The sequence below is a fragment of the Cyprinodon variegatus genome, unplaced genomic scaffold, assembly GCF_000732505.1.
Source record: "Cyprinodon variegatus isolate N-32 unplaced genomic scaffold, C_variegatus-1.0 Scaffold144, whole genome shotgun sequence".
Taxonomy (NCBI): domain Eukaryota; kingdom Metazoa; phylum Chordata; class Actinopteri; order Cyprinodontiformes; family Cyprinodontidae; genus Cyprinodon; species Cyprinodon variegatus.
Genome location: NW_015150597.1, coordinates 547,994 through 559,623, shown reverse-complemented (window position 1 = coordinate 559,623; position 11,630 = coordinate 547,994). Strand labels below are relative to the sequence as shown.

At 34.9% G+C, this 11,630-nt stretch overlaps 1 protein-coding gene across 1 annotated transcript; it reads right to left on the bottom strand.

Moving 5' to 3' along the window:
* Positions 1-211: 211 nt before the first annotated feature.
* On the bottom strand, positions 212-2,868 carry LOC107086169 (sperm acrosome membrane-associated protein 4-like). The gene is made up of 3 exons (XM_015376953.1): positions 2,710-2,868; positions 2,244-2,354; positions 212-569 (listed from the first exon to the last, which is right to left on the bottom strand). Exons 1-3 carry the CDS (start codon positions 2,759-2,761, stop codon positions 346-348), a joined length of 387 nt encoding a protein of 128 aa, XP_015232439.1. The 5' UTR covers positions 2,762-2,868; the 3' UTR covers positions 212-345.
* Positions 2,869-11,630: the final 8,762 nt, after the last annotated feature.

The following is an 11,630-nucleotide window of genomic DNA, read 5'->3' as shown; positions in this document are numbered from 1 at the left end:
TCTCTCTATATCTGTTTTGTTACTAGAATTTCTGCAAAAACGAATAACTGGCTTGACCCTATTTTTAAGCATTTATGCCATAACATTTATGTTAAACATGTGCAATGTAACAATATCAGATCTTATTCAAATATGCAGTTGGCAAATATTCTGCTAGGCTGTTTAAATGCATGCTTCTCTGTTTTTGAGAGAAAATCCAAAACGGTTCATGTCAAAGCTTTTATTGATTTTTACAGCAATAAACGTATTTGTATATTTATACCTTTATCTAATGGATAAATGATCATAGCACAGGCTCAGCATTAGTTAGAATCATCTTGGAGCAATGATGGACATCATGTCTGACTAAATTTCCCAGAAGCCCCACAGTGATGACAGGATGGCAGCACAAAGGGCCACAGTCAGAGACAGCTGGACAGAAGAGGCGCTGTTGCACAGGTCTGTTGTGCAACAAGTAAAGGTGCTGGTGTAAGCAGCACCAAACAGGAATCCAGTTAGGGTCACTCCACACAGGTCCGAGTCTATGCAGCCCCTAGTGTGCAGGGTCACCGCCCCCGTAGCATTGAACTCTGAAATAACCACAAACAGAAAATCAGGTTAAAGATGTCCAGGCCTCTTATGAAAGACTTTTCTGTATTACCTAGTTGTTGTCCTGTGATAAGTTAATTAAACTAGACCAGGAAAAAAAAAAAAACTTGATTTGATTTACGACCATTTCCCTTTATTGTTCGCTACATATTTATCAGCTTTAACTTTCAGTAGTCATTTTTATACTTCATACCATCAGTAAAAATGTAATTAGTCAGCTTGTTGTTGTAGGAGTTTTGGTTATCTTTGTTGCATCATTTCTTTGGCATTATCAGGAATTAATTACTGCCAAGCAGAGCCTACAGTAAGAAAATATTATAGTGGGATAACATTCTAAACTTTGACTTAAATATTGAAACTATTTATTTTTATTTAATGACTCAGTTAAGCTAGAGCTGCCGAACAGATGACCTTGCAAATGACCCTGGTATACGTGTTGAATAACTGCAAGGTGCGAGGTCCTGTAGCCCCAATCCCAGTAGCTGATAGTTGGTATGAGGTGCTAAGTAACATTGGTTGAAGCTTCTTTTTTACACCCAAACATCTCTAAATTGCCAAAATATGTACAAAGAACATTATTCAAGACTGTAATCAGTTTACAATTCTTAGGTTTAGCTGTACAAAGCTAAAAATAAATGCTGGGGGAAAGATTTTCTTTTGACATGACATCTGTTCCAAAGAAAATGCTTTAGTCTTTCTTCAAACTGTTCTGTCAATTGTGCTAACTGTGGCCTGAGGAATGTGAAAGTATACTGTAGCAAATTGCCAAGACGTCCACTGTTTCAAAGTATACAATACACTAGGAAAATCTCACAGAAGATTTTAGATTGTTTGGAAATGGTCTCTACTTCAGATGAGCAGCAAGAATTGTTTCTCTAAAGATATCCCTAACCTCATATCTCACCTTTTCATAAACCAGGCCGGCAACGTGACTATATGCTGCCGTTATAAATGTTGGAATTGATAATTAGCAGCAATTTTTTTTTTCACACCTTAATTTACAGGCATGCAAATCCTTGTTTTGCTTTGATCTTTCCCTTTATGTGTTTTGCACTAAAATAATATAAAATATAAACCAACATTATCAACTCATTAACTGTAAGCTTGTAGGGAAGCAGCTGTTCCAACCGTTACATTTCTGAATTCTTCCAAGTGGTGCCTGACTTTACACGAGTGAATAAAGTGAATGCCATTGGTCGTTTATCAAGGGGGCGGGATAGTTGGGTATATTAGCTGCGACATATGAATCAAGATGCTATGACTGAAAATTTTATTGATTGACAGATGACCACTGATATATAATTGGCTGCATTTAGGTGTACAGGCTGACGTATAACTAACTGGCCTTCATAAGATAACAGAAAACCCCACAGATTTTAAGACTGGAATTTTTTTTTTTTTATAGAAATTTTCTAACTTTTGGGACAATATGGTCTGAACAAGAGTACATTTATATACATGTTTAAGCCAGAATGACTTGACATTTAAATATAACTTCCGTACGACTTTAAGGGCTATCAGATTTACTTGGTCCACTTCTGGACTTCTGCTCCAACAACAGCTCTAAGCTGCTGGTATCTTGTTTTTTTTTCTCCTCCCACTTGAGTAAACATGTCATCGTTAGATTGTAACACTGATTTTAAGTTTTATCTTACGTGCTTCTCCAGTATAACAGCTCTCTGTTCCATTGCTACATGTGAGGTCATCCCCAAAAAAGCAGCTTCCAAATACACCAACTGGACATTGGCGACAGTCCAAGCAGCTTGCTGTTGAGTGGAAAAAAACAGACAAAAAAGACGAAGTTATAGGGTATCTCTTTTAAGGATTTTTTTTTTTCCGTCTCTCTTAAATAATCTCTGTCTAAAAGGCACTGAAAATGGTCAAAATGTCTTTTGAACAGGGAACATACTGTATATGTTTTACAGATTTCTGCTGAATGGGTTACAGCTGTGACAATTAGCCATTAAGTACAATAATCAAAAGGTCAGAGAGAAATTTAGCTTTCACTAAAGAAATTTATAAAAAAAATACTGATTAATAAAAAAAAAAAAAACTCAGTAATGAATCTTCAACACAGAGAGATATTTCTGTGGATTTATTGAAATATTTCTTTGAACTCACCTGCAACGATCAAGGCGCTGAGACCAATTATTGCTTTCCAAATAAGAGTCATTGTTCCCAGGCTTATATTAACCACTGTAATAACAAACAGCTTCTACGTTTAGATTCGAGGCTGTGTGGGTTCAAGTGAAGCAAGGCACAACTGAGAATGAGACACAAGCAAAGAGTGACCGATAAGAAAAGAGGCCAATCAGGTTTTTCTCCTTTGACAAGAGTGATGAGGAAGTTTCATGACAAAAAAAGAAATATGTCGCCACCTCAAAATACCCTGTTTCAAGAAAACTTATTGTTTTACACAATACTTTATATACCCAACAAAAACCTGTGCAGCCTTAAATTAATTAATGTTGTGAAAGACGTTTAGAAAGCTATTTTATATTTTAACACTTTGTCAAGATGGCAGAAAAAAAACAACATTACAGAATCATGAAATGCTTATCAAGTTTTAAAACAAAATCATCTAAACAAGATTATGCAGAAATGAGTCTGTAAGAAACAAAAAAGTCTATAAAATCCTCAAATGTTACCATGGAACCTAGGAAAGGCTGTTACTTCAGTTGCTATGAAATTGCAATTGCTTATAAATGAAAAAAAAAAAGTTTTGCATTAATTTGAGGTATTTAAGAAGTAAACATTTGCTCTTCACGAAAAAACACGAGTATCAAACTGAGGATTGCCAGATGTCAGAGATCAAGATACAGATTATTGCAGAAAATGTTGTTACGGACAGATAAGTAAATAAATGGATGATTGCGACAACAAAACGGGGGATTTTTGACAAAAACTAATAAAGGATAACAAATAGAAAGAAAAAAAATTTAATAAAAATCATACCTACTGTGAAGCTGTTATGGTTCTTTACCTTTGGGCTTCTTTTTGAGTTTGCATTTATTTGTGTCATTCTTTTTTTTTGGTCATTAATATCTTTTTCATTTTGTGTAATGTTTAAGCAGTGTTTCATTTTCTGAGATACTTTTTGTTGCCCCCTTGTGCCAGTCGTATTTCCCCTAGCCTTCTAGTTACTTCTATTAACACCTGCTCCATACCAGCTGATTAGCCAATGCTTTGTTTTGGCCCGTATATATACACCTCTTGTGCAGTTCCTCATTGCTGGTTTCTTGTCGGTACTTGTGTGTTTTTCCACAGCATCTCCTGATTTATGGTTTTCTGTATCTTGTTCCTGGATTTGTGTTTCTGTAGCCGTCTTCAGTAAATCACCAAAACTCATCTCTGGCTGCTCATCTCTGCATTTGGGTCCTCAAGCAACCTCCACACTACCTTGACAGAAGTATAGTGGAGGAGTGGAAGTTTTATGGTTTGGGGATATTTTGGTTGTGTAGAAGCTAGTTGGATTAACACCACTAAAACAAAACCCCAAAACACTTTTCAATATATCTTTTTTTTAAGGTGTAAAAGAAGGTATATATTTGCGGTTTAAAGAGCTAGCATTTTGAGAAAAACAGCAACATTTCAGTTTTACATAATTATATATATTTTTTTTTTTACAACAAAACCTATCTGTACTTTCAAGAGACTGACAGAATAAAATCAGAAACAGTGACCTAATAAATGGTGATCTATAAAAAATGTATTTTTTTGTGGATTTTGTTAGTGACACAAAATATTTGTTTTAACTTGTAGGTCCTCTACCAATGTTTCTATTCTAAAACACAAGCTGGACTGAAAACAGTTTTTTTTATCATAATATGAGCATGAAAACTTTTAAGCATGAAAATAACATTGCAAGATTATGCATTTTACACAGCTGATCACGATATTTTTTAGGAAGATTTTAATATTTTGTAGGAATTAAAGGAACAGCACTAGCAGGGTTTAAATCGCATTTATCTGATTAATTTCAGTTTGTTCACATTAATGATAAATCTTACTCATGCTCAAGGGTTACCTGTTGAGTACCACAGGGATCAGTGCTTGGACCAATTCTCTTTACTATTGTATTATAGTGTATTTAACACTGTATTATAGTGTATTTAACAGTTTTAGTGTCTTTGAAAAAAAAAACAAGTTTATTTAACAGTTTCAATTGATTTTTACAGTAATAAACATATGTGCAGCTTTATCTAAAGGATAGATTATTATTGTACAGACGCAGCATCATTTAGGAACAGCTTGGAGCAATGATGGAAATTATGTCTGACTGAAACTTCAAGAAGCACCAAGGTGATGAGAGGATAGAAGCACAAAGAGCCACAGTCATAGGCAGCTGGCAGAAGAGGCTCAGTTGCACAGGTTGGTGTTGTAGCAAGTAATGTTGCTGGTGTAAAGAGCATCAATGAGGCTAGGATCGCTCCACACAGGTCAGCGTCTATGCAGCTCCAAGTGTGCAGGATTACTGCCCCTGTTCCACTGAACTCTGAAATAACCATAAAAAGATACTTCCTCATAAACTAATATATCAAAACTTCTGATTTAATTAGTTTGTTATAAAGTTAGTCCAGGAAGATACAGTCTTTAAACAAAACAAATTAATATGTTATTGTCACCATATTTATTCATTCATAACCTCTTTTACAACTTTTTCTTCAAAATAAAGTTTTTATATTTGATCCCTTTAATGTTCACAGCATATCTAGCAGCAATAACTTGCAGTAGTTTTTGTATATTTTATATGTCAAACTGCTGTTGTTGGAGTTAGTTATCTTTCTTTTGCTTTATCTCTTTAACATTTACAGAACTGAATAGCTGCAAAGCACTACTAAGGTCAAGATAGAAGCATCTCCAATTAAAAAGTTGTGATGATAAATGATAGTTATTGTAATTTGTCTGATGACAGGAGAAAAAGTATATTCTGAATTCTTAAGAAGTTAATAACAGGACCAACAAAGAGAGAAATAAGACAAACAACAAACCATCTGAACCAAATTAACCCCTTGATTTAATATGCATATTTTTTACTGCGGGTAAAACCCGACTACAAAGAACAAATGAATAAAACTGGAGTATACTATGGGTTTTATAAGAATAAGTGGCCAAGGGTTTCATGTTGAGAATTAATATTGTCATTATAATATACGTACATTCATTGTTAGATAGAAACAGGTCTATTGGGTTACAGTATATTACATCAGGGGGTAGAAATTCCCAACACATACTTTATTGTTTAACCACTTCACCAGATACAAATATTCAATGAAAGGAAAACTTCAACTCAGTCAACTTTTATTTTATCAAAAAATAATTTGCAAAATAAAAGTTATTTCTTTGCTGAATCAAAATCTCAAAATGTTTTTTTTACATTATAAACATACTAAACAATTATGAGTTATGAAAATTAAGTTTTCTGTGTATCCAAGGAATATAAAGAAAAGAGCTATTTTTATGTTGTTCTGAAATGTTAACTAATGCCAAACAACTGTGATGGCAGAAGCCAGGACTGCAGCAAGAGAGAGCTGGACAGATGTGGCTCCATTACAGTTGTCGGTGTCGCAGCAATCCCTCGTCACCGTGTACCCGGCTGTCAGAAGGGTTCCCCTCTCTGTAGCATTGCAGGAAGGTGAAGGCCGGCAGCCACGAGTGTGGAGACTCACCATTTTGGTGATGTTAAAGACTAAGAACAAAATAACATAATATTTTAATTAAGGGAAAGAGTATTTCAACCTTAAAGATTTTTTTTCTACTTTTTTCTATCAGACAAATAAAAATACTAGATACAGGAGTTGGCGTTGGTTCTCCAGCAGAGGGTGAGACTCATCCATCAGAAAAAAAAAGACAAAAATTCAAAAATAACATCTGAAGCACTGCAGGTTTTAATGTGATCTATTCAGGTCAGGGTTCACAAGACAACAACAATAAAGAGGTGCGACAAGAACTAAGAGTTCCAAAAAGTAAACCACTGCTGTATAAAAATACACAATTAAGAATATCTAACATCCCTTAATCATGTTCAGTAAAGTTTCATATATAAGTATGAATTGGAAATTTAAGGCACAAACATAATGCTTGTGAAAGCAAAACTGCTGGGCTGTTATCTGGCTCTGGGACATCGATTCCCAGTGCACTGTCCTGGTTTATAACCAAATACTATCTATTAACAGAACTTAATAGTGTAGAGAGGAAGCTAGTGGAGATAAAAAAACACTAAGACATAAACTTAAAAGCATTTGAGATGCTTTGCTAAACAGCCAGAGACATGTCATAATGAATCAATGTGTTAATTTGACAAAATATTATGTAGATTTTTTTTTTCTGATTTGTAAACCCCTTTCAACCAAGAGATAATCACATGGAGACAAGGCGCAATTAGAGAGTTAATTAACATAAATGAATATAACTTTTCTTGCCCTCAGACCCCGACAGAAGACATAAAGCTGAGTAGTGCTGATAATAATGGAATGGGCAGATTTATGAGAATAGAGTCTATCACCCCCCTGAAGAAGGTGATAGACTGTGATAAAGGGGTGGAGGTGGGTTTCAGCTTAGTTTGAAGGCAGACAGGACCAAAATTAGCAGCTTAAAAATAGGGTATTGGATGCTATTGTCTGCTGAGAAGGCTTGGAGAGCAGAGGAAGGTTGGCATAAATGGATACCGATGACATGGCAGGTGGGATGTTTGGGTGAGTCTTCCTGATTGAATATACGCCCATGCGTCATTAAGACTATTTACTTTTAAACACCCAATGACAAACTTGTAAATCGTGAACACCATGATTTTCTAATTACATGAAAGCCAGTTATAAAATCTACTTTTCAACAGAGACTTTACATCCTTCAAAGCATTTATCTGATCATTTTTGACAGACCCCTTTCTGTCAAACTGGGACACAGTGGATGAAGAATTATGTAAAAAGAAGAAAAAGAATGTCTCTCCTTACGGAGGTAACTTTTCCATCATTTTAAAACTTTTTAACCCTATAATGCCAAATGTATTGTATTTGATACATACGGTTTCTGAAATGTTTTGCCTCTGTCACCTTTTGCATAATTTAATGATAAAAACTTTGCTCAAAATCCTATTGTACACAATCAGATATACCTGATAACAGCCAGTAGAAGACTACACAAAAAATAATCTTGACTTATCGCATAGTAATACATTATTAATATAAAAAATTTATTTCTGTTTTTTCTTTTTACATATTTTGTTAAAAGGGCAAATAAGGAATTCAAACCAAAAAAAAGTAATTTTCTGTTTTGGTTTATTCTTGGATCGGGCTTTAAAGGGTTAAAAAAAGAATTTTTAGTTTTTCTGAAACTGTTTATAAAACACTTAAAATTTCTCTTTCAATAACCATATGGTTGCTGCTGAAACTTACCCAGGTTTCCACTGTAGCATTTGAACAGAGTGTTGTTGCAGGTTTCAGTGGAGGCAAAAATGCATTTCCCTCTAAAGCCAATGTTGCAAGATGTACAGATCAGAGACTCGCCTGTAAACCATAGAGAAAAGAAAAGTAGTTCTCATACCTACTGAAACATCAAACGCTCTCAGAAACAGGTACCACAAGTAATCAAATTTGAAAAAACACTTGTGTTGATTGAAATAAATGTTTATTAAATTAATGTAAAAATGATATAACCTGTGATATTTTTGATATAGACATTTTTACAAGCATGACACAATTTATACCCAAGAAAAACTTCAGGTATCTTGGAAAGAAGAGCATGTAAAAAAAAAGGTGTTGAAATTATTGTGTTAAAAAAAAGCAAATAGTCTGTTTTGATGAGGAAATTAGCAGGTGACCGAGAATAAATTGTTTTCAATAGGCCACCACCACCTGCTCTGTTCATAAATCCCCATTGTTTCCTTTTGTTACGTATCTCTCTTAAGTATGTTAAGTATCTCTACTTTAAAGAGGAACAATTCAGGCACCACAGAAACTAAAGAACTCTTTTGTTCTTTATATTTTTTGTTGTTTTAATGTTGGATTAATAATGTTTAGGAAGTTAGGAATAACTTTAAAAACATGTATTAAAAAAAACCTTAATTAGTATTTTAAGAAAGACTACAAATAAAATGTCTTAAAACATTTACCTACTTTTGATAAACAATATCTTTCAGGATATAAAACAAAAGATTTTACTCCATTATTGGGGTACCGTAATCTAAAACAAAAGTAAGTTCTCCATTTGAAAATAACAATTTTTTGATTATTTCTAAAATAATGTGATGCACATGTTGCCATATAATTTCTTTGTGCTCGTTTCTTACTTCTCTTTGTTCTTGATTTTGCCTTTCCTGGTTCCCTTTTATGTTTAATGTGCTAACTACTGTTTTTTTGTAAAGTGCAAGTTATACATATCTGTAACTCTACTTGTTTGTATAAAAGTCTAAAAACATTAGTGAATATATGTCCTTGATAATGATACCTGTAAAAAAAAAAAGGCATCTTACCTGTAACAACCACGGCCATAAACACAGCAAAGATCAACAGATTTTTCATTGTGACTTGACAAAAATAAATTCTCCACAAAGTAAAAAAAAAGGTTTTCAATAAAATTTTCTGTGCTGCAATATGAAGTTTTAAATGGTAAAAGTGAAATTTAAGGGCACCACATAAGTGTATTTATATAAAGGAGTGTCATAGGGACATGCAGACCAATAGTTATGTCTGTAGGCATTAAATCTATGAACAAAGGATTTGTTTGACAAGCAACAAAAGCTGCCGAAACCTAGATAAAAGGCTTTGTCAATTTTTTTCTTTGAACCTCAGTGAACATTAGTTTCATTAAACCAAACACCGTTTATTTGAAACCATTTAAAGAGAGTTAGGAGCCATTGCTCCTCCTTATTAGTCCCTCCAATAAAAGGACTTTGTTCCAGCAGCTTGGAGATGAATAAAAGCTAAACGAATGATTCAAAAGCCTCTCTTTCACTTGGAAAACATATGGCAGCTTTGATGAAACCTTTGTTCCATGAATAAACATTGTGCTATTACAAAGAATTTAGAAGACTTGAATTGATTTTATTTAGGTCATTACGTATGTGTAAAGCACTGTAATACAGTAAAACACACAGCCAAAGTGCTTTAGTGCATTACCATAAAAAACTGACAAAACAGATAAAAGATGGATAATCACTAATAGGCAGTGCCGCCCCTGACCTGATTGGGGCCCCAAGCGTAATGTTATTTGGAGCCCCCCTGTATGTGTAAAGATGCTGCTTGATGGCCGCTGCTTGATAGTTATGTGCTGACAGATTTCAGCATTGACGTTGTTATGTTAGAAATCCAGACAGGAAATCCATACAAACAGATTATAATATGTTTAGGTCTCACAAATGAAATGATTGTAAATGCAATTCTCAAAAAAGATTCAAAAGCACTCAATGCAAATACTACTCTAAGTAAAATAATATTCCACAATAGGGAATTGTTGTTATGTTTTGGTTCTCTGGAAACAAAGCAAATTTGACATGTTTGCCCTAGTGGGACACCATAGCTTAGGTTTTTTTGCTGGTAATCTACCATATTCCTCACAGTTTAAGGTATATTTGTCATGATTGGATTAAGATGTCTAACCCATATGCAGAAACACACGGAGGTTTGGAGAAAGTTCAGAGGGTTTAATGACAAAAGTGTAAATAAAATGTGAACAGGAACTGGAGTGGTCAGACTGGTCACGGCTGGATCTCCACTGCTAGAGGTGGAACTGATCAGCAGGTGTGGAAACCCTGTGAGTCCAGAGGCTTATCGGCAGGCAGTGGGCTGAGGACTGAGGGCTAGGCTGAGACGGAGACAGAATGCAGGCAGGCAGGTTTCTGGCTGAGAGAAGGGATTCAGATCTGCAGAGGGGGAACCTTGAGAGTCCAGAGGCTTTTCGGCAGGCTGAGGGCTGAAGCAGAGACTGAGGCTGAGTGCAGGCTGGCGGATTTCCTGACAGAGTTCTCTCTCTTTGTTTTCTCTGAGAGCGGACAGGCACATTCCAGGCAGAATCAATCCTCCAGGGTTTCACTAAGAGCAGACAGGCGGATTCTAGAGATAGACTTCTCTCCAGGTTTTCAGATAGTCAGGCAGGATAAATCATTACTGGCAAACACTCTGGCGCTGGAGTGTCAGTCTCCTCCTCCTTAAATAGGAGTCCTCTTGATGAGCAGATGGAAGACAGGTGTTGCAGGTGAGCACAAGCCCTCAGGAAGGGATCCTCGGTGCCCTCTGGTGGGCAAGCCTCCGGATCCCAACAATATTCTGTAAGGTAATTACACAATGTACAATTTTATGGGTTTAAAACAGGTTATCTGGCTATTTCTGTATATGTTTGTCTGTTTAGTTTGATAAATAACTACCAACTAAATGTTTTACTGACCAAAGGTTTTATTGAAAAGTCTGATATTACCATAACCCTAGCCATAACCCTTAAAATCAGTAGACTTGAGACCTGAACGTAGCCTTATTTCTTATCTTTACTTGCCCAGTCATGTTGGACTTAGCCTTAATCTCATACCAATGGGCTTATTACCTTAATGAATGATCTATTAACACTTATACATGGTGATAAATTAATTAATGATTACTTAATCATTAATTAATGGTCTTTTTAACATTTATAAATGGTGACTTTGGTGGTTATTGTAAATTGTAATCAAAGATTTGGCATCAGGGTCGTTGTGAGATTGGTGCCTTTCTCCAGCAGTCTATAGAAAATTTGGAAATACCAGTTAACCTGATAGTCATGTTTTTTTGGACTATGGTGGGAAACCAGAATGTGTATGCTTTCTAACATACACAGTTATGAAGTTCAAAAATTCAAAGAATTCACCTTATGAATGATAATTTATTGTTAAACCCCCATCCCAGATTCAAACGTTCCATGAAAGGAAGGTTTCCTCTCAGTTGACTTTTATTTTATGGACAAGGAATTGGAAATCTCAAAATTTGTTTATTTTACATGATAGACATACTAAACAATTACATTATGAAAATGTATTTAAGTTATCTGTGTATCCAAGGAATATAAAGAAAAGAGCT

Coding starts and splice junctions, on each gene's coding strand:
- LOC107086169 (XM_015376953.1), bottom strand. CDS start 2,761: ATGACTCTTATTTGGAAAGCAATAATTGGTCTCAGCGCCTTGATCGTT. Junction 2,355..2,709: donor CAGCGCCTTGATCGTTGCAG/GTGAGTTCAAAG, acceptor TCCACTCAACAG/CAAGCTGCTTGGACTGTCGC. Junction 570..2,243: donor CTGTTATACTGGAGAAGCAC/GTAAGATAAAAC, acceptor TGGTTATTTCAG/AGTTCAATGCTACGGGGGCG.